Source organism: Lates calcarifer, linkage group LG11, assembly GCF_001640805.2.
Source record: "Lates calcarifer isolate ASB-BC8 linkage group LG11, TLL_Latcal_v3, whole genome shotgun sequence".
NCBI classification, from domain to species: Eukaryota; Metazoa; Chordata; class Actinopteri; family Centropomidae; genus Lates; species Lates calcarifer.
The window spans coordinates 22,200,633-22,223,871 of NC_066843.1; the positions used below are offsets into that span (position 1 = coordinate 22,200,633).

The following is a 23,239-nucleotide window of genomic DNA, read 5'->3' on the forward strand; positions in this document are numbered from 1 at the left end:
CCCTGTTAAATACAACTCTGATCTAATTAAACCTTCATCCAAAAAAACAACTAATCTAAACCAACAGCACATAAATTAAGCATCGTTTGATCTTGATTTCAAATCTTGTGTCACCCTGCTTCTGTGTGTGTGTACTAAATGCTCTTTTCATTAATAAGGTAAAAAAACAATTCTCTCCTTCTGAACCACACACACACACACACACACACACCTTACCTATGAAGTGTTCATGTCACATGTCCCCTGTCCAGTCCAAAGCCAATAGTCACACCACTCTGTGTGTGTGTGTGTGCGCGTGGAAGTGTGTGATCCAAATAAAGACACGCTATCAGAGGTTGCACCGAAATCCACAAAAATCCACTGTATTCTTGAATATTAAAAGGCTCAATGTGTTAAAAGCTTGAAAACAAGCAACTCCTCACACACGTTTCACCACAGCTCACTCATTCACATTTGAAAACACACGGATGGTTTAGAAAGGACAAAGCCACACCTCCATCTCACGAGGTCCACTGCAGTTTGGATGGGCGTACCAAACAGATATGGCACATGGGGCTTGTGTCAACAAAATAACACGTATAGTCCAAGAGAATGAGAAACCACAGGCACTGGTAAACGTAACCTACATGTTGGACATGGTGTGATACAAACATAAGATTTAATGTACTGACCGTGCAAATACTTGCAACTGATAGCCTGCAATGACATCATTTTTTTTTTTGTTTTTTTTTTTTTTTTAAATGTAACCTATTCCAAGTCAAAAGCAGAGATATAGTGTGGAAAGGATGTTTGACTGACTTACAGAACTGCTACACTGGGATTGTTCAGATTGATCTCTTGTTCATCCTGTCCTCAACAAGGACCACTAACTCCACATTTCTCAAATTATCATTCATCCATTCATCATCATATCATCCTATGTGCTGACTGCGCTCCATTTACGAGGGTTTCCCCACCCTTGCTTCTGCGTAACAAGCAGCATGCAAGCATGGCCAAATAGAGTGCAGCTATTCTCTCTTGCTCTCTCTTATTGCTAAGGAACTGTACAGCTGGACTGATCTCTAGCAGACATGAGCAGTCATGCACTGCAACACACTGACACATGATATATTGCACTTAGATATTTTTATCATTTATACCACTGTGCAGGCTGGAAACCAAACACTGCATAAATCAGAGCTGTACTGACACCTATTTCTGCCAAGAAAACTGCAAAATAGATGTGAAGTTAGGAATGACGAAAAGTAAAGACCAAAGGTAAGGCAAGATTTTGAGATAGGAAGTCAAAATGACACAGTAAGTATCAAACTGATCCTCTGATTTACTCACTAACTCTGCTGGGGCTTGTGTCCGTCCTAATGACTTGTCTTTTATGCTAATTAACCTTTCTTCTTGAGAATACATCCATCTTAAAGTCCTAGACTTAAACAATCACTGCTTGAGTGGGTAGAGGCAGTGAAAAGACTGTACCTGGTAAATGTAACCATTGTCAGTAACAGATGGCTGGTTGGAGGTAGCACTGCGAGGGCCCACAGCCATCTTCAGTATCTCCTCACAACCTTACAGGAGGGAGAGAGAGAGAGAGAGAGAGAGAGAGAGAGAGAGAGAGAGAGAGAGAGAGAGAGAGAGAGAGAGTTGATGGGGACAAATAAACTATAACAAAATAGAAATCACCAAAAATGCAGTATTCCACATCTCTGCCTCTTTCCTCAGAAAACTGTCAGTTACAACTGAATGTACAGGGCTGTTCAGACTAGGGCTGGGCTTATCTCCTTCTGGGATCGCAATAAAATTTACGTCGATTCAGATGTCATGCTCAGGGCAGTTTCATTTGATTTGGTGATTTTATTCTAACAACCTATCACACAGCAGGCTTTAACGCAACAACAGCCAGTCAGGCAGCCGTTTCCTCGCACGTCAAAGTATTGTTGGACCTACCAGAGGTAAAGAAAGCTATGGAAAGGTAAGATAAACATGTTGCCGGTCGGTAACAAATAAAGATGGGAAGAACAACAAATCTTTTCAATTGCCTGAAAAGGTTTCACCCCTGCGACCACAAAGAGAGGATGAAAATGTGGGCTGTTTGTCCTGGCAGGATGTACTGAACCAAAAATCTAATCGTGTCATCTTTTGTGGTCATTGCCCCATATGAAAAGTGATAGAAAAGAAGTGTGGCTCTAACAAACGCAGTCTCCTACCTCTTAGTTAAAGACCTGATGCCCCTGATCACAGTGGAGAAAACTGGGTTCAGGAAACTGATTTAAGTGCTGAACTGTAGGTACGAACTCCCAGGATGGAAATCCTTTTCACAAACTGCCTGCTGTCTAATTTACACCTCTATAAAGAAGGCCCTGTCAAAGAAATTTGTGATTGTAGTCATCACAGGTTTTTGTTTTAAGAAGTTACAACACATCTTTAATATTTAGCTGAGGCAGATAAAACATGTTTGCATAGTAAATTGTTTTTTAATGAGCCCACTGGTTTCTTTAGGCTTCGGTCATTATCAGGATACTCTTCAAAATCATGTTTTGTGCAAAATTGCGATAAATATTGATATCAATCAATATGGGGGAAAAAAGCATGATCATATTTTTGGCCTTACTGCCCAGCCCTCGATCAGACTGTTAAGAAGTTTGCCCTTGTGGAGTGGAATCGTATACTGGTACACAGTGAGCTAACAGACACAGACAGTGGGTCTGAGAAAGAAGAACAGCAGGGTAGCACATTTATACATGGACCAGTGATCCAGTGATCAGACAGTATGCAAGTACAGGTGTAATCAATGGGTAAGGCAGTTTTGTATTCTGGCATAGAGTTTTAGGGAGAGATGAAGTCCAGGGGTTAGAACAGAGGCGTTACACTGGGGTTCAAAACATTTGATCAGCACCAGCAGGATATAACAAGAGCAGAATGCTTTTTATCAGTCTGTGTTAGTTAAAATGTGTCATCTTCATCTACAGGAATAGCCAGTTGTACCAGCTGGGTCACACAGATGTGCAGGTAAAGTAAAACAAGAGAGGTCAGATTTATAGAATATTACACCCATATCCATTAAGTCGCCCAAATGTCTATTGTCATTTTGGCTGGAATGAGAGTGGTGGTATGACCCTGAATTCATGCTTTGCTTCATCAAAAACTCTGTTATGTTTCAAGGTGACAAAGACAATGATAAAGACTAATGATTATCTACAGTTTGGTCATTATAGGGAAATGCTTTATTTTTTGCTTTATTGCCAAGAGTCTGTAATGTAAATATGAGGGAACAGACAACAACCAGTAACTGAGCTTAGCACAAACACTGGAAAGAGATGCAAACAGCTTGGCTGTCTCTATCAAAAGGTACCAAAAGTCAGTACCTCTCATTACTCACATGGATAAAGTCCAGTATTCAGCACATAACTACTGTTCTTACCTTTGATAGCAAACACACCATGACAAAAGTCTTTGAAGTTGATTTTCCCATCAGCGTTAGGATCCAGGTACCTGGACAAGGCCTTCACCTGCAAGAGACAGTAGTCAAGTCAATTTAAAAAAACAAAACAAAACAAAACAAGTATGTAGTGGATGGTAGAGGTATGTGGACCATAAATGATGTTATTAATGTGCTGCATTTTCCATTTTCACTTTGTTATTTTAATTTGTAATTTTTTTCTGAGTCAAGCAGCAGAATTTAGCATCATTGGTGTTGCATATTATCGATTTGAATAATCCTTTAAATGGGGGTGGGGGGGCTCTGATTAAGTTAACACCGACTATCTTACTGACAACTTAACCACCGTCGTACCGTTTAACACTGACTTTCCTTAATAACCCTGAGTTAAATCAGAGTAGGTTAAACTCCCTTCATAGTACAGGCCTCAGGGGAATAATGTGGCACCAGGAAGGTACATATGACCAAAAGCAACAACACACTAGAAACAACGCAGCCTCAAACTTAACACTAACAAATCAGTGCAGCCAACACCACAGAGCACACAGCACAACCTGACATGAGTGGTTAGAGAGCTGGGGTTCTTATACTGTGCTTGATGACTAATGGGAAGCAGGTGAGCCAGAGCTGCGGCACGCCTCTGCAAAAGCACACACCCTCACACACAGACAGACAAACATGGGGGCAGAGACACTAGGGGAGATCAGACAAGGAAACAAAACACAGGAAACACTGGTGTCTAAAAGAGTGTTTCCCTGATGTCTGCCCATAGCGTGAGCCTGAGGTGAAGGTGGAAAGATAGATGATGGATAAATGAGAGTAAAAATAATATGTTAAGGGATGCCAACAATAGCACAGAATCATTTTCCACTTGAAAAATGTCACTAAGCAATATTGTACTGAAAGTCCTTCTTCTTTTTTTGTGTAGGCCAAATTTCAGGTCACACATGTACACCAGTGGAATTACCAGCATTTGGGTATATTTTACTAAAATAAGACTGCAAGTTTTGTGGCCAGAAGTAATAGTGATAGCTACTTTCACTGGGGTCAATGGGGTTGCCAACGATGGCCATATACAGTAAATGAATTACTGCTCTGCTTTGTTGTTTTGTTTTTTTCTTTCTTTGTTGTTGTTGTTGTTGTTGTTTGCTTTGCTGATTTGCCTGGAATTCTGTATAACAGCAAAAAGCATAAAATTCACTAATCCTGTTCCTTATCACCATGACTGTGTTTTCCATTTCACTTTTCCAAAACAAAGCTCTCAGTGCAGTGGTGTTTGATGGTTAACTCTCATATCTCAGACTGACTGCTTATCGCAAACAAGTTTCAGATGCCTAAAAGTTAGGAGAAACACATTCAAAAATCTTCAATGATGCATGCTTGAAAAATGATGTGAAGTGTGTGTGAGCACAATAGTTCAATATATGAAAACATAAATTGTAAGGCTAAAATGAACTCAACATGGGTTGGGTGTGAAAACAAGACCAAAACGATTCTTTAGTGCACAAAAAACAATGTTAAATACAAATATAATGTAATAATATTAATAATGTGCTCTAATTATTACATTTATAGTGTCACAATCCCAAGTGTGTGTATTTGTGTGCGTGCAGTAAAGGATCAGCAGTGTGGTTGCAAGATAAACATGAGGAATTAAGATGTCATTTCACTCACTGCAGTGAACTAATCACCACAGACACTGATGTGTCTGGATGTGTCACTGGAGAGAACAATGTTTCCCAAATGAAATAAATGTAAATACAGGACTGGTGCAGAGCGCCATCTCGTAGTTTTTAGCAGCAAGGCGGATTATTTCATTACTTAATAACAAATCAATCCGCTCATAGACTCCTTGTGAAGCTCTCATCACCATGGTGACAAAGACCACAGAGATACGAGGAGAGGGGAGGAGGAAGATGAAGAAGTAGCTTCCTCTTCGTACGGCTGGGTTATTTTTAGTGATGTGCTCTGGGTGCTCAGCCGCCATGACAGCTTCAAGGCAAATCTCCTTGCATGTAAAGGAAGCTAGTGTATCCCTCTTATGAATTCAATACTTAAAGTGAAGCAGATGATTTACTACAAAGGTCGTGCTGCATCGTAATATCTTATGTTACTGCTTACCACATGTTTTCAGATTGATCTCTAATCCTTCCAAGCAGCCACTGGCTAAAGACTGGAAGGCTGACAGGTACATATACATTCACACTGCTTTATTTTGACACATTTTTTCTCTTATTCACCCATTTACACTCTCAATCACACGCTGATGGCAGTGAACTACCATGGTGCTGGTCTGACCATCAGGGTTGAGTATGTTGCCAAAGCATGTTTTGGCAGAAAGACCTGGGAACTGAACCACCAACCCTGTGATAATTTGGTCTTCCTAGTGAGATACAGGCATCCCATTTTAGGTTTGGCTGACAACCAGCCACTCATCCTTAAAATTTTTTGGCTGGGCTGATGTAAACCCACTCATTATGACAGTAATATAAATTGACTGAAAAAAAAATAATTGAAGTGTTTTGTTCATGGTAATAGAGAATCAGCTGGATGAATTTCATATCATACTGAAATAAAATCTGGAGACAGTGTTGGCATACACACACACTCCATCCACAATTACAACACTTACAGTGAATCAGGCTCAGTCCAAACCATGTTCAGTCACCACTGACAAGTGAATGTCCCATACACATACATGCCATAAAGACACTCTCACTCTGAAGCAATCCATGCTGAACAGCCTGGTACTGGGCTGAGAAGTTGTACAAGCATGTTTGGAAGCAGCTCTCTCTAGCCATCAAGCCAAACACACTGACCATGACCTTGAGTTTTTCAGCAAGAACCTTTACAGTAACTAAGATTGATGGAGTACTCAGCTTCAAATCTGACGACGTGATATTATGACATCGTAGGCTAGATTAACAAGCTGCGTTGGGGGAAGGCAATCACATGATAAATAATCAAGAGTTACTATTGACCTCTGGCACCCCGCTGGCCCATGCCTCAGTACCACAGAAAGTTCCCTAGCATTACTGGGACTGAAGCTGGGACTGAAGCTGGGACTGGCTGTGTGTTCTCAATGGTACTGAACCTAAGACTGACATTAGCTGCCACACCCCTCCCAGTATTGTTAGCCCAAAAATGACGCATCGGATACAACATTTAGGAATCTCTTTGGAGCTAGTCTAAGTCTCATGCTAATCTGTGCCCTCAACATCTTTGTAAATGTTCCCTCCTCACTGCGCCCCTGCTTATAAACCCTGTGTACACTGAAATCTCTCATTTACAAAAGTATTCAGACCCTTCATTCAGTACTTTGTAGAAGACCCTTTGGCAGCAATGAAACCTTTGAGTCTTCTTCTATAAGCTTTGCACACCTACATTTGGGCAGTTTATCCCATTCTTCCTGGCAAAGCATCTCAAGATCCACCAGACCAATTAGGAAACATCGTTTCAAGTCTCCATAGAATTTCAAATATATATATATATATATATATATATATATATATATATATATATATATATATATATATATATATATATTCATCATGGGTCTTTGAGTGTAGACTATTTTATCCATCTTAACGTTAGATTGTTTCAGTGGCCATTTCACACTGTTGAATGGGGTCTGATTTGACTCTGATCATTTTAAGATTATATTGCCCCAAACTGTTAAACTGTAACTGTGATGCTTCACTCCAAGCTGGCTTTCCTGCAGCGACTGAACGGGAACCGTTTTAATAACATGGACACATACACAGCAACACAGAGTGAATTTTGGAGCGAGCAAACATGTCAGGGTTTTTTTTACAGACATCAGATCAGCACACCAGCCCAGCAGATATGCTTAGCTGATGTCTGAGTAATAAGCTACTAAATGCTAGCATCTCTCGCACACCTGTGACATTTAATACGGACAGGTTGTCTGTTGTTGGCAGGAGCTAACCATAGGTCTATAACATGACAGCTGATCGATCACAATTTGCAAAATACAGGACGCGCATGTGAAGAAGCTGTGTCCTGTCACCCAGTCCTTCACTGCCTCTTACCTCGTCTCCTTGGCCGAACTGAAGACCGAGATCCACTAAGTGCTCCACCCGGATGAAGCCGTCAGCATCCTCGTCACACACGTCGAAAACCTCTTTGAGCCTCCTCAGAAACTGCAATAGCTGCTCTTGGTCGGGAAAAACATGTCCTTCCATTGCACAACTGGCTTCGTCGGCGGGAGCCGTATTTTTCTTCATCAAATGGACAGTAAGAGAATCGGAATGACGACCGCCACCATCGTTCTCGTTCTCAGCTCCGCCGGACCGACTTGTTCGACTGGTGCTGCTGCTGCTGCTGCTGTGACATAAGCAGCATCGCTGGCTCTGAAGACGCGAGAGGTAACGGAAAAGGGCGATGATTTACGATTTGGAGACGAGGCATTGCGTCACAGGCAAACTACTAATTAATAATACAGGTGTATTACTGCCCGCCTACGACTTTCCACCAAAATAAAATTGTATATTTAGCCGTTGCTTCCATGACCTGAATATAATGAAATGGAATATAATTAATTGGACGCGAGTTTATTACCTTTCCCGCCAAAAAAGAAAATAACAGTAATGTTAGTAAAGGCAATAAAAACAGGCCTCCTCCTCTCGGCTGCTCTCGTTGGGGGTCGACCCAGCAAATGAACCATTCCCGCCTCCTGCATCCTGCTGGCACGTTATGCCCCCCCCCTCTCTCTCGCCTTCCTCCTTTCCTTCTGCTGGCAGCTCCAGCTTCCGCATCTTTCTCCCAGTCAGGTAGCCTATCATTCCTCCCCACATGTCCAGACCTTGCCAATTTCGCCTTTCTCACGATGAAAACACTCATGGTAGTTCAAAATTACAGACAGCGTGTCAAGACTGTGACTATAAACTTGGCTATGGATTTTTTTTTTTAGAGACGAAATAACATATTTTTCTTCTAACAAATGAACAGTTGCATTCACAACCTGTAAAACACATACTTGTTCAGTTTTTGCCAGGTCAGCCTTACTTGATCTGATATGACCAGTAGATTATGGAGACAGAAATAGATAATATTAGCAAACAGATATGTCTGTGTACCTGACATTATGGAGTCAGTTTGCTGACAAGTAATCTTTATCTAATCTTTATTTAAGTCAAGTCAGTTTTATTTATATAGCGCCGGTTCACAACAGAAGTTATCTCGAGTCACTGTACATATAGAGCAGGTATAGACCACACTCTTTATCTTATCTTTAGACTACTGCTACTTTCACTCTACATTTTAACATCTATTTCTAGTATTGCTACTATTTCTATTTCCCGGCAGAAATGGGCTTCCATAAGACAGAACATTTCTACATTGGAATGACACAATAGGCATTTACCTTGTACTCAAAGGAGACAGTTTTATTAAAAACCAGTTTATTCAAGATTGATTTAAACAGTCACATCACTGTGCAAAACATAAAACAATGTCCTGGAAACAAACACTCATTCCATCTACATATTAAAATAACAGAATCTTATCTTTAACACCCAATTTAAATGCAACAATTATTTTTAAAAATTCAATTCAATCCTCATACTCCACCATGTGAAGAAGTTACTCCCAACTTAACTTAGGCACTGGAGCATAAGCTAAAGGATCCTAAAATTATTAATCATTTTAAAAAGCAAATACATCCTGCCAAACCAGGATGTACAAATTCACTGTCAGATTTAAATGACCAGCCTTGGTTCAAGGAGTGAGTCCCACCGTTCTGTCACCTGCAGGAGAAAAGTAAAGATGTTACTTAAACTGTTATTAAGCCAAGATTAAAACAAGATAGGTGTGGGTGTGAGGAAAACACACCACAAACAGCAGCCAAATGCCAACAAATAAAACTCTCAGCATACAGTATGTAGCTGATTTTGTCAGTTCCCACACCTCTCTCGTTTGGATGAGTAATTACACAAGCAGATTACTGTGTGAATGGGATAACTCAGACTAGAGGAAAAGGGCTAAGACAGGGCTCGAAGACAAAAGAAAGGCTTTGGGTTTAACTGCTTTTGTCACTGTAAGGGCCGTCTACTGTCAACAATACAGACAGGGAATAAACACAATACAATCTGTCAGGACCAGTTGTGATTTAATAAGGCACTTGAGGAAATGATGTAAGTTGTTGACATATGAATTCTATGATGCCATGCTTGCACAGGTGCTGACTGAACAAAATAAAAGGTATAGCCTTTTTTGCCTCTGTGGAGTCTACTACTATCACAAATGTACAACTTGTCAGTATTATCCTTTACTCAAAGCCCCTGAAAACATGGTAACAAGTCTTTAATATTTCATCAAAGATACAGTTATGGGGGGAAAAATTACATCCTTAGTTATTAGGTATTAAGAGTTTGACACTCAGCTAATCTATGTCATCAAGATTGAATGGATATGTCAACATAAGCAAACAACCAATGCTGCCAACTCTCAAGAAAAGCAGCTAAAGTAGCTCAGAAAGTTTGACTTTGCAACATGATGTCACATGCTAAGTTGCACGAGTCAATGAAACTACTATATTAACATACTGTATATCCACATTTTTCAAATTAAAATAAAAAAGCCTAACATAAACTAAACCTAACTGTCTGGACTAGAAGCTGTCATCACATCAACATGCATCTAAATCTACCTCTAATTTCAAAAACGTTTTATGCAGGCTGCTATACATAGTCTGAGGAGGTATGATGAATAGAGAAACAAACACTGGAATGAACTCACTCTAGTAAACACTGTACATTCAGATAAAAGGGAAAAAAGAACCATAGTCATGTTAAATTTCTCCTCACAATTTCAAAAAATGGAGAAGGTCCCAGGAAAAACTATGGGGAAACGTTTTTTACGCAGCACATTTACAAGGTCATTTTCTGCCTCTGTCTAGCTGCTGATTGGTCGATTGAATGTACTGCTGCTCCCCCCCCCCTCACCCTGAACACAATCAGTCCAGAGAGCCACAGCCACATGTGAACACCCTCACTGAGAAATATGAGCAGCTCCCCTCAAAAACATGCAGTTCAAAGCTGCCCAAAAAGTTGCTGGCTTGTCGTCAGTCACATTTTGAAACGACTTTTGCTTTGCGAAATCCAAATTCTGAGTCTAACATCTGCGTGCCTCAGCAGTAATCAATACTCTTCAGACTAGGCTAGGTTTTGCAAGTTCAGGTTTGGTGAGCCTGTGCCCACTGCAACCACAGATTTCTGTTCTGACAGGAGTGGAATTTAATTTGGTCTTCTGCTATAATAGGCCATCAACATGTTGCGCTGAATAAGCAGGTGTACAGGTGTTCCTTCTAAAGTGTTGGAAATGAGAAGTGTAAATGACATCACAGTTTCCACCTGAACCACACCTACTTAAAACTATTGAGAAAAGGACAAGAAACAAAAGCAAAACTGCTTTAACCACTCTGGCAGAAGTTGTCATGTCCATGTAGATTAAAATAGGTGTGAAAATATGTTTGCATAGAATTTTAAATTGCCCTAATAAGGATTTTGATATCAACAATGGATCACATGACTATATGTGATATGCGAATGTGAAGACACAGCCACAGAAAATTATCACCCACCTACGCATCCTGTTATAGCTCACTGTGTTGGTTTTTAGCCACACAAACTCCACTCTCATCTACCTCATCTAGGTGCTTTTTGAAAACTCCAGGCGTGTCTTTCACTGAGGAGAGGCTTCGTCTGACCAGTCCTGCATACAGCCCAGATTGTAGTGATGCTTGTCCTACTAGAGTCTCTCCCATCTCCACACAGGATCTCTGGCGCTCTGCCACAGAGATCATTGGGTTCTTGGTCACCTCTGTTTTCAAGGCCCTTCTCCCCTGACCCTTCAGTTTTGCTGGGTGCCAGCTCTTGTAAGAGTCCTGGTTGTTCTAACCATCTTCCATTTAAGACTTATAGAGGCAGCTGTGCTCTTGGGGACCTTCAATGTAGCAGAAATATTTTTGTAGCCTACCCCAGATCAGAGATGATCAAGGGAAATGGGAGAGACCTGTGTTAAATTTCAAACAGTCTAAGTACATTTCAGTTTCTCCTTTTTAATACATTTACAAAAAATGTGGAATCCTGGACGGCATGCTGTTGCAGTGGTTAGCACTGTCACCTCACAGCAAGAAAGTGGCAGGTTCAAGACTCTAGACTCTAGTAGGACAACCATCACTACTGTGTGGAGTCTGCATGTTCTCCCGGTGCATGTGTCTCCACAGCTTCGTCCCACAGTCCAAACACATGCAGGTTAATTGGTGACTAAACTGTCTATAGGTGAATGGTTGTTTTGTCTATATATGTTGGCTTTGTGATGGACTGGTGATCTGACCAGGGTGTAACCCCCCCCCCCCCATGTCAGCTGGGATTAGCTCCAGCCCCCCGTGACCCTTAGAGGATAAGTGGTATGGATGATTGATGGATGGATGGATCTAAAATTCTGTTTCATTATGTGGTATTGTGGGTAGATTGATGAGGATTTTTTTAAAATTGTAGCATAAGGCTGCAACATAACAAAATGTGAATACTTTATGAATGTCTTTTCACAATTTCTGTTGTCAAGGTTATTTATAAATAGAAGTGATATATGCTAAGGCTTACCCAAGCACCTCTGCACACAGCGTACTCTATTCTCTCCGAGCCATCAGGGTTCTGATAAACCAGGTCAAACTTCCCAGGCTCCACAGGAGCTGAGAGAGAAGCAGAAAGTTAGAAATAATCACAAATGTGTCTAATTAACTAGAAAATATTGTACAATCTGTTCTGTTTCTGCTAAATAAATCACATTTAAAATTCCATGACTTGCATTTAGAAAGTGTTCAATCTCCTGATCCCTACCTTGAGAAGCATGAAGTAGTTCCAGCTCCATCTGTTTGGTTACTGGGTCAAAGCTCACAATCTTCCCCTCCTAGAATGTACAGTGACATGATTCCAGTATGAATGAACAGTTAAGACTTTCTTAAGAGGATATCTCCAAGGTCCCACCTAACAGCTTGTGGACAATGGTCATATTAGATTACTGCAGCAGAAATTATTATACTCACCTTATATTCTGATATCTCTGGAGTGTAGTTCTCAGCTAGCTCTAACAGCTGTGAACACACAAAAGAGTATAATGTTAGGAAATGAACCTCACAACTAGAAACTAAGTTCAGTTTTTAAACACTGGTGTTACTTAAGTCTCCATATTACATTCTTATTGATTAATTATTTGTAAATTCATTTTACTCATTCATTTTATTAGGAAATGTGGTAAATGCCCATCACAATTTCCCAGAACCTAAGGTGACATCTTCCACTGTCTTCTGACTGTCAGTCTAACAGCCAGATGTTCAGCCAAGATATTAGACTTAAAACTATTTAAAAATGGGAAAATTCTCACATTGGAGAAACTTAAATTAGTGAATGTCCATATTTTTGCTTGAAAAATGTCTGATTTACGGATTTATTTCCATCAATCTATATATTGTTTAAGGTACTTTTTCTCCAACAAAGAAAAACATGAGAAATCCCATGTTTCCATCAGTAAATTTCAGTAATCCATTCTAGAAAAAAACAGTTTCTCTCTATGATTAGCTGTTTGTTATGTCTGTTGTGTTTTGCTTAAACCTCTACAGCACATATAAAATGTGGATTTCTGTATGTAACATTACATGTGAGGGCAAAGGCAGGTTTGTTCACTGTATACAGATGGAGCTCTGAGCGACAGTGTCAGTCAGCTGCAAATGCAGACAGGGGCAGAAAATTATACAAAATGACTTAGATCAACATAGAAAATGTGTCTTTGTGTAATACAAAGTAATACATGAAAAATGTTCATTATTTCACATGCCTCTATATGACTGAAAGCAGCTTCTCCCTGAGGCTCTGAGGGAAAATATGTGGCTCAATGAGAGGATTTTTTTTTTGTTCAAAACTAAACAGCAGAACCAAGGCTACAAAACTCATCAGGTTAGCACAAAGGCACAATGTCAAAAACAGAGCAGATACTCCGTATGACTAAGAGGGGTAGGCTTACCTTGAAAGCAATCCTCTGACCCACCTGTGGAGGGGCAGCTAGCAGGGGCATAGAGCTGTAGTCCAGTTTGGGGGCACTTTCTGCTCCATTCTGCATTCAGACACATGCAGGAGGCCAAGAGATTGTTAATCCTGATCCCCTTTCATACACAGTATTTCATAATGGACATGTAATACAATGACCATGTTTACACACAACTTATGTAACTATACTGCCAATAAAATAATAATGTCACAGAGGCAAGACTTAAAACCATTCTAAAATGTCATTATCATAACTGACTGTTCACTAAAGCCCTCCCACAAATACACAGGTGCAGCAGTAAACCTGAGGCTGTAGAGGTGGTGGTGGCCTTGTTCACAGCTAGCTCATGAACTGTATGATCATCACTGTGTGAAAGCTGGTCCTTGAAGCTAAGGAGGAAGGTAAGGGTGTGGTAACCTTTGCAGCTTTATCCTTATCTTCATTGAATTTGGGGAAGTTCACACTACAGCCACCCCAGTCAACGTTAACTGAGACAGCAATACATTTTCCAAACACATCAGCCAGGCCTTTTCTCTTGTGATCTCAAAAATGAAAACATACTATGTGAAAAGCAAGCATGTAACCTACACAGGCACTTATGTCACTGTTTTTTTCATATGTATAAATGCTAGTACTAATTACTCTACAAATACATTAACAATGCTGTTTTAGTATTTCCACATTTCCACTGTACAAACCACAAACTGCTTAGGATGCGGAAACATTACATGGTACATCTAGCTTTAACCTATTTTAGCATATTTAAGACCACATTTACAAGGCTCCTCTTTTAAAAGTAGTCAACTTGAAACATTAAAAAGTACACCTGTATAAATGGTAAGTCATTACAAAACTACATATTTGTCATGTGAGCACAGAAAGCTTGACAGGTGTAGTAACTAAACCTTCCTCAAGCTTAGCATTAGTTTCTCTTAAAATACAGTTAGGGCAGTTAAATCCTGAACTAATTTGAAGCATTAAGTCAAACTCATAGTGTCCTACAGTAACTACACTACTTTCCAGTCATGAAAACAGACATGTATAAGTAGGTGCAGACACATGCAGACAGACCTGGAAGACTACTGATTTATTGGCCAGTGAATCAGTCTGGTAGGACGGCTCCTTATGGCTGAACTCAAAGCTGCCAGCGTGCCCTCTACCATCGCCCCTGCCCCTAGCTCCAGGACCACCACGTCTGGTTCTCCCTCGGCTGCTGCCTCTCCAAGATGCCTGACTACCCACACCATGTCCTGGCTGCAGCACTGGTTTTCGAATAACCAGCTCAATCTCCTCTTCGCTGTCTGTGTTACAAGGCTCCACAACTTTGTCATCAGGGGGGATACTTTTACTGCTACCCTGTTTCTGTGCACAGTTTGTGGACTGCAGAACAGAGGAAGCCTGCTGAGATTTTGAGTTCTCAGCTATTCTATTTTTTGGTGATGTCGAGGTTAAAGATTTGTTTTTTGGTGGGATTTTTTCGCTGGGCGCCTCATCAGTGGAGCAGTCCGTTTCTGAAGAGGATGATGAGGTAGGGTGTTTTGTCTGGATAGGTTTGGTGTTTTGAGGTGCCTTGGAAGCAGCAGGGGTGGACAAGGGTGTTTTGGGTGCTGGTTTTGGGGCAGGTAGCTTCTTGGGAGCTTCATCGTCCTCACTACTGCTGCTACTGGAATCTGAAGAGGAGACACTATGTGTTTTTGTTTGTGCTGCTGGGGGTTTCTTGGTGCCTTTAGCTGGCTGGTTGATACTAGCTGGGGTCTTTTTAGTAGACGCAGGTTTAGGGGTAACAGCAGGACTATTTTTCTCTGCCTTCTTCCTCTTCTTCTCTGTGCACTTTTCTTTTGACTTCTTCATCTCATCATCCGAAGTCTGCTTGGCTTCCCACTCCTTGTTCCTTTTTTTCCTCTTTTTTCCTTCCATTCCATGCTCACTCTATCTCCTCCTGGCCCATCCTCCTCTGTGGGTCTCTGTCTCTTTCTGCAGTTTTTACTTGATGTATCTGGACAGCTGCTGTGCCCATTGCCTGGAGCCAGAAAGTCCACCTTCACCCTAGAAAACAGGAACACATCTTTTAAACAATCTACCTTTTTTACGTCATCTTGCTCAGAGGCAGATGCCAATATCAGTGTTGACTGACCTTGGAAATAGTATCTGATTAAAGAAACTCTTGCGTGAGGTTGACTTACTAGCTTTCTCTGTAGCTTTCTGAGCTTTAAGTAAGTCATCAAATTAAGCTCAGCTCAATGTAACATATCTCATTTTTTAAAATATATAGTCTGTAAATGTATTATCTAAATCATCCTGGGCCCAAGAGGAAATCCCATCTTTAGCTTTCAGCAACACCTTTATGTTATGAACTATCCTCAGGTTACAGGACTGAGATTCATCAGGCCTTAGCCTGGGGACCAAGCCATCTCCAACACACTTATCACAGTGTAGCCTAGAAAAGGTCGCAGGATATGACTGTCAATACAACAAGCAGTCAAAGCACGCGCACCTGACACTGTCGTTGTCCCGCACCACAAATATGTGCTCTGTGTGCGGCAAGTAGCAGTCCTCAATGAAGAGGTTTAGGATGCTTCTTGGGCTGAACTCAAACTTCTCTCTGATGATACTTTCCAGATCCGCCACCACGCGACATGTATTCAAGTCCAGGAGCAGCCAGCACATCCGGCAATCAACAACAGCGGGCGGCGGGTAATCAAAGTGTAAGCGCACGCGAATGAAGCTGTTACTGTTGGCAGCCATGACACCGAGAAAACTAAACCTAACGCCAAATCAATTACGCCAAACCGTACATCCATGCGCCAAACGCATCCCTGCTGTTCCGCCAGAAAAAGGGGACGATACTTCCGGTCGGTTGTTTCAAAATAAGAGTGTTAAGAGTAATAGTGTTCCTCTTTGAGTCGTGCTCTTTAACCTTCAACACACACTTCAAGGCTTGTAACACCACACTAAGGATTTTTTTTCAAACAGACAAGCAGGTCTTCAAATTGAGAAGCAGATACATTCATGAAGAGTCTGTCAGTGCTTAAATTTATGTTAAAACCAAAACGTTGGCCCTTTGGCCTTTTATTTTGAAAGACAAGTGCTTTACTGAAAGTCAATTTTACCTTGACTGTTGTTCTCTTTAACGCCAACTCATTCACAACTGCCCTCTGTTGGGGTGGAGGCAGGACATACATTTATGTATGTATGTATGTACAGTATAATATGTACTGTACTGTGTTGTCAGTCAAACGTTTACTGTACTTAACTGTAGTTATCACTGTATATATCACATTAGTAATTTATTTGTTTCTTTATTTTTTTTGCTTCATTTTTAAACAAAATTCTCAATACTTAATAGATATTTTTCTTTGTATTTCTTCCTTTTATTAAGCTAGTGGTAACCTGTAACCTAACTGTATGTGTATGGTGTGACTGACGTGCACAATAAGACAAAGCAAAGTTAAATAAAATTATAGAGAATTGGGGGGGCGGGTTGATGTCGGTCAGCTGACTCCGGGTGCGGTCATGTGATTACTCGTAACAGTAAAACTGTACAGAACAGAGCCACTCGTACACTGAGGCACCAACAATGGGACTGGTAGAAGCATCATCAAGTTTTTGTTTTTTATTCGCCATTGTCGTCAATAAAGGTATGAGTTATGGCTTCTATGTAGTGTTTAAATGCGCTCTAGTCAGCCAAAGTGACACACAAGTCAAATATTAGATTCGTATTACTTTATGTGTGCCTTGATTTATCAGACTCAAAAACGGAAGTAACAATTATGCTGTTCATTTACAATAGCTATTTATAATTGGTGTGTATTCCAGAAAGTGTTAACCCTGAGTTCTTGAGTTTTCAGTTACAGCTACACAAATAATGAAACTGTGAACTTACTGAACCTAACCTGTTCGTTACGGGGTTTTCCATCAAAGCCTCTCTCTTTCACTCCTCTTCTCCTGCCAGACGCAACGTTCCATTTCCTCTCTCATACAGTCCATATTAGCACAGATCGGAGCGCATTAAGTGAAAATCCCGGTTGAATGTTAGTTTGTTACTCAAGCCATATTTTTGTTAGCGTCAGCGCCTTCATTGATCATAACATGATATGTGATATGTAAAATATGCTACAAACAGTGTTTCTTTCAGGTAAAACAGACATCCAAAATATACACTCAGTTTTAGCTGAGATGCTTTTTCAACTGCAAATCACAAAAATGAGTAGGCTGTTACTGGTTTGCACTGTAGGTTACAATCATACCTGTGTCATCTTCTGCTGCCACCAGCACTGTCCCCATCAAGGTTTTTTGTGAATTTAGTAAGAATCAATGACTAAAATCTCTCATTTAGAAAATATTTTGATCCTTAATTCAGTAGCTCCGGGTGAACTGGATTAAAATGGCAAATATGCTCTTTGTTTGCCCCTTCACTCAGAGTGAACATATTCAGAGTTGATTCAACTAACTGTCTTTAGCTGAAAAATCAGAGTTTCCAATCTCAGGGTTAGTTAGCACTGTTAGCACTTCGCCCTGGTCATTTCTGTGTGGAGTTTGCATGTTCTCCCTGTTAGGCTCAGAGTTTGTTAAACCTGTGTTTTTATATAGGTCCTATACTGGTTATACTTTAGTAGAATTGTTAAGTAACACTGTAACTGAATACCAGGTCAAAAAAACACATTTAATTGAATCCTATGCAGGGCTCCCCAGTCCTTTGGCTGGCAAAGAAGCCTGGAATTATGTGGAAGTGAGAGACGGGGCCCACATGTTCTGGTGGCTTTATTATGCTGACAACCCGTCTGCCTCAGACCTGCCTCTGGTCATGTGGCTGCAGGTAGGAAATCTTCTTCAAGGACCACACCACCACTCTCTCACAACAAATCACAAAATCTTGGGATAATTTTCCAATAATTTTGGAGATTACAAATTTATAATGAAGCCAACTTTATACATTTTGAGTGTGGAGTTTGTTGTATTATTGGAAATGTTGGTTTTCTTTTTAATGCCCAGTAAAGGGTCTGTCATATCTTTGGTTCTGCTGCCTCAGTTTTGACCATTCTTCATGGTCATCTGTTTGTCACAAGCTCAACTTTATAGAAATGCAATACCAAAATTCCATTCACCATTCCTGCAGCAAAACAGGGATTAAAATGAGCCTTTCTCGTCAACTCACTGTTGCTTTTTATCTCATGAAGTAAAGAAATAGAGGAAAAAATGAAACGGTAATCGTGACGTGTAAAAGTTGGACACCCTTGTAAAACACTCAGAACTTCATTAACTCGTTAGGCCTTAATTGATTTATCAGGACTTGTAAGGCAGGTACAGAATTAGCATTAGGAACCTCTAAGGCCTGGGGATCTGAAAATGAAGCTAGTTGTTGCCTACAAAGCAGAGCGACTATAAAAAGTTATTAGATTGCTTCCAGCCTGAAAATTCCATGTCATTAAGAAATGGCAGTTAAGGGGAACTGTGGAAGTCGAGATCTGGAAGTTTAATAATAAAACTGCACCTGTGCTGGTTAGGAATGCAAAGTAAAATCCCCATATGACTGCAAAGAATCTTTAGGAAGGTTTAGCTAATGTAGGAGTGATGGAACAGCTTTGATGCATCAACAGGATCTATATGGAAGAGCACCCTCAGTCAGTGTGCAGTGTGTAGTGTAAGTGCTGCAGACAGATAAAGTTAGAAGGGAGCTGTTTGACAGACAGACAAAAAGCATTTGTTAAAAAGAACACCTGAAATAAAGAGTAAACGTTAAGGTTCTTTTTTTACTGACTGTTTGCTGCAGAGGTTGTATTTACTTCTTGTTAAATGTGTAATTTGCCCAGGGGTGGCCAAACGTCTGCATACAGCTGCTCTGTTAAATAGCACCTCTGGTCTTAATGTTTGAACATGATGAGGATATGTGTCTGTGTCTCTTTAGGGCGGACCAGGAGGATCAGGAAGTGGATTTGGGAACTTTGAGGAGATTGGACCTTTGAATAGGAACTTAGAGCCCAGAAAGACAAGTTGGGTAAGATGGTTGCATTAACGGTTTTAAAGTAATTGTCCTTTTGTTCAACCAGCTGTTTAGTGATCAGCAATTCCCTGCATTGTGTTATATTAATGTTACAAGTAATGTCTGTTATAATGAGAAAATACAGGTCAACATGCTGATGTATTTTGTGGTTTGGTTCTTTCAGGTACAGGCAGCCAGTGTGTTATTTGTAGACAACCCTGTGGGGACTGGCTTCAGCTACACAGAGAGGCCTGATGGCTATGCTACCAATGTGGCCATGGTGGCTTCAGACATGCTGGTGCTGCTCAGACACTTCTTCACAGAGAAGGATGAGTTCCAGGTATGCTGGCTGGAAGCTTACGACAGTCCAGTTTGTTTCACTATAGCATGATGTTATAGTATTCCGCAGGAGTCCCATTAAGCATGTTAGCTCTGGCGACTTAAAGAAGATCCACAGGCATCTTAATGGTGCAACCCACGTTTCAGTACCATTATCTCATTTAACAAATGTCTTGAGCTTGTGCATAAAACACTAAACAGTTTGAATGCTCCGAACATGCTGAATGAATTGTTCTATCTTGTACAGGAATAGCTTGAACAGTGTACAGTGGCTACAATGTATCAGGTGACAGCTTGAAAACAGTCTGACAATGTGAAATGAGTGGCTCGTAGTGAAGAACCCACAGAGAATTATCAGCTGGCTTTAGTATATTCTAGATTTTGGTATTTTGGTTTACTCTACACCAATATCATAGCACTGTTTTTGGCCACAGAAGGCAGCTGCTCTTAGAGGAAAAGATCGAAAAACTGGCTTTACACTACCTGCTCACTACCAAGCCATAGACAGCCACAGTAAGAGGTGAACATAGTGGAGCATTTAGCAGCTGATGAGCCACATATTTCTCTCAGGAGTTGATGGAGACAAAGACAGAGCCTCCCAGCTGTATGCATCTGCCAACCAGTCCAGTCATTAGCATGTGAATTCTTGAATTATGGCCTAAATTGTGTTTTGTGTGGTCACAGTGACTTTGACCTTTGACCACCAAAATCTAACTAGTTTATCCTTGAGACCAAGTGAACTTCTACATATATATACACACACACCATATAGTACTGAGGATGCAACTGATAAATATGAACTATAATTTTATTCTCTGCAGAGCGTCCCCTTCTACATCTTCTCTGAGTCATATGGAGGGAAGATGGCAGCTGCTATCTCCTCAGAACTCATCAAGGTGAGTTCACTGTTTTTTGCTGGTTTAACCTGTTGAACCTAAGTTGTTGAACTAATAAAACAGAGCAATCTCAACTTAAAGTGTGAAACCTTTGTTGTGTGTGTTGTGTTATGTCGCAGCCTTCAACTCAGCGATCAGCCCAACCGAATCGATGGGCTTCAATTCAGATGTTGAGGCACAATCCTTTCGCTTTAACTCAACCTCTAAAATGATAGTAGATGCCGTGGCTCTGCTCAAAACTAGGCTTTCCAACCCTAGACCTGACCTGGTTCAGATCCTACTTAACAGAGAGGAGTATTTGTGTTTGTGTGGGAGCCACTGAGTCTCATGCAGCTCCTCTGACGTGCAGAGTGCTTCAGGGCTCCATACTTGGCCCTCTTCTATTCTCCCAGTACTTCCCTTAGGTTCAGTTCTCAGAAAACATGGCATCGCCTTCCATTTTTATGCCACTAAAACAAGAAAAAGCATACTCTGCAAACCAACTATTGTGGAAATCAAGGCATGGATATCAATTAATTTTCTGCAATTAAATGATAAAAAGACTGAGGTGATGTTTGGGCCTAGTGATGCCTCCAAAGCCCATACTGATCTGGGGGCCTTAAGCCAGCATCTGACACAGACAGTAACAAACCTGGGTGTAAGACTGGACAGTGATCTCGAATTCAATGCTCAGATTAAAGTCCAGCTTTTTTCAATTGCGACAATTAGCCAAAGTTAAACAATTTCTTTCTCTGCATCACTTTGAGATTTTAACCCATGCTTTTATCACAATTCGTTTAGACTACTGCAATGCACTTTATGTTGGGGTTAGCAAGAAGTCACTTGCTCGCCTACAGCTGATTTAGAACGCTGCTGCTTGACTTTTAAGAAGTGCCAGTACTCTTTGTTTTTAAATGTCTTCATGGCCTGGCCCCACATTATCTGTCCGACCTCACGTGCTCTCAGAATGACTGATCAGTCACTGTTAGTCATCCCAGAGACAAATAGGAAATCGAGAAGTGACTGTGCTTTTTTGGTCGCTGCCCTGAAGCTGTGGAATGTCTTTGCAGGCCGACTCAATTCCTGTTTTTAAATTCTCTCTTAAAACACATTTTTTCCTCAATGGGTTTTTAACACAGTTTGAGATGTTGGCTTTTATTGTTTTGTCTTTTCTTTTATCTTATTGGCTTTTATTGTTTTTTATTTGCTTTGTTTTTGATCAACCAAACTGCTCCTTCAAACCTAGAACTGGCCCAGCAGCTTTTAGTTCTGTTATAGTGACACAGGTGCTATATTATGGTTTATGGGAGTGTATAAAATGTTTTAGTTGTCTGACAAGAAGATGGAATTGGCTACTTGTTCTTCCTTGTGTATAATTATTGTCAAAACAGGTTAACTGTCATTTCTTGCTTTAGTAACACTCACAAAATCCATCCATCCATCCATCCATTATCTATACTGCTTATCCTTAAGGGTCATGGGAGGGCTGGAGCCTAACCCTGCTGACATTGGGTGAGAGGTGGGGTACACCCTGGACAGATCACCAGTCCATGGCAAGGCACACTCAGAGAATGTCATTAGTAAAGTCCTGAAACTGAAAGCCAGATGCAGTAACTAGGTTTCTGTTTGTAGTTTGGTATGGATTTTCACAGTTACTAGTGAAAGATTTCTAAAGAATATGATCTCTAGTGCTACCCTTAGGTTAATTTCCACTTAAGCATGTGTTCTAATCTGTGTCTCTTGTCTGTCCAGGCCATAGAACAAGGAACAGTGAAATGCAAATTTGCTGGTGTGGCACTTGGAGACTCATGGATTTCCCCACTAGGTCAGTATCATTCAGTCTTTACACCTATATTTCAACCTAAGCACATATTTCTTATCAGAAACAAACCTGGTAGAATGCTGCACATCTCAGTCATAATGCTTAACTGAGAGACACATTCCATGTATATCACACAATGGCAAGGCCTTTTGTAGATTTTAAGTATGTATACAAGGAGGGTAGGGAGCGGCAGGAATCCCACTTTAAAACTGAATATTTATTTATTTATTTTTTAGCTCAATGTATTCATGGTGAATTTCCCAGAAAACAAAAAATGGTGATGTGTTAGACTGTGCTCAGCAAGATGTGTTGAGCATGCCCCTTTCTGCGATGACTACACCTTTCTGCGATGTCACTAAAACGTAAAATGATTCACAACTGTGTCATTTTACAATTATTGCATTATTTTGTAAGTGTAGGATATTTGAACAGACAGGTTTAATAGACTGCATTGAAAACGCAAGGCCCAAAGTACATCAATACAACAAAATGTGAGTATGCCAGCCACCACTGCAACAAATTTACCTGTGATCACCTCACCAATCTATATTACACCTGGAATTCTTAAAGAACAGCTTTCTCAGTTTTGTACTGGGTTTATAATGGTGCATTGGTTATGTCCAATGCAACATGGTAAAGAATCTATGTGAACAAATAAGAAAGCCCATAGTACAAGGTACAAGAGCAACAGTAGGCTGCTGAAGAGAAGGTGAAACACAGTTGCA

At 40.6% G+C, this 23,239-nt stretch overlaps 4 protein-coding genes across 7 annotated transcripts in view; 1 reads left to right on the forward strand and 3 right to left on the reverse strand.

Annotated features, from left to right (window-relative positions):
• Nucleotides 1–23,239, reverse strand: part of LOC108898520 (coilin) — a 77,069-nt gene that overhangs the window by 25,092 nt on the left and 28,738 nt on the right. The gene's annotated exons all lie outside the window — the stretch shown is intronic.
• Nucleotides 1–23,239, reverse strand: part of LOC108894784 (rab11 family-interacting protein 4A) — a 54,471-nt gene that overhangs the window by 10,964 nt on the left and 20,268 nt on the right. The window contains exons 1-3 of one of the 3 annotated variants that reach the window (XM_018693388.2): nucleotides 7,483–7,927; nucleotides 3,413–3,500; nucleotides 1,471–1,559 (exon numbers count right to left, since the gene is read on the reverse strand). In XM_018693388.2, coding sequence (XP_018548904.1) covers nucleotides 1,471–1,559; nucleotides 3,413–3,500; nucleotides 7,483–7,677 — 372 coding nt within the window. In that variant the 5' untranslated portion in view covers nucleotides 7,678–7,927. Of the gene's footprint in view, nucleotides 1–1,470; nucleotides 1,560–3,412; nucleotides 3,501–3,945; nucleotides 3,986–7,482; nucleotides 7,928–23,239 lie in introns of those variants that run through there. The other 2 variants (XM_018693389.2, XM_051073811.1) reach the window with 2 other exon arrangements.
• LOC108894783 (coilin-like) lies at nucleotides 8,837–16,329 on the reverse strand. Its single transcript, XM_018693387.2, is given in 8 exon segments — nucleotides 8,837–9,198; nucleotides 12,058–12,146; nucleotides 12,295–12,364; nucleotides 12,501–12,548; nucleotides 13,475–13,564; nucleotides 14,570–15,408; nucleotides 15,411–15,544; nucleotides 15,993–16,329. Coding segments are annotated over 8 exon segments (1,569 nt in total). The 5' UTR covers nucleotides 16,244–16,329; the 3' UTR covers nucleotides 8,837–9,150.
• scpep1 (serine carboxypeptidase 1) overlaps nucleotides 17,052–23,239 on the forward strand; it is a 46,016-nt gene continuing 39,828 nt past the window's right edge. Inside the window, exons 1-6 of one of the 2 annotated variants that reach the window (XM_018693394.2) lie at nucleotides 17,052–17,136; nucleotides 18,181–18,314; nucleotides 19,404–19,493; nucleotides 19,663–19,818; nucleotides 20,639–20,713; nucleotides 22,445–22,517. In XM_018693394.2, the coding sequence (XP_018548910.2) occupies nucleotides 17,076–17,136; nucleotides 18,181–18,314; nucleotides 19,404–19,493; nucleotides 19,663–19,818; nucleotides 20,639–20,713; nucleotides 22,445–22,517 (589 nt within the window). In that variant the 5' untranslated portion in view covers nucleotides 17,052–17,075. The remainder of the gene's footprint in view (nucleotides 17,137–18,180; nucleotides 18,315–19,403; nucleotides 19,494–19,662; nucleotides 19,819–20,638; nucleotides 20,714–22,444; nucleotides 22,518–23,239) is intronic. The other variant, XM_051073814.1, reaches the window with a different exon arrangement.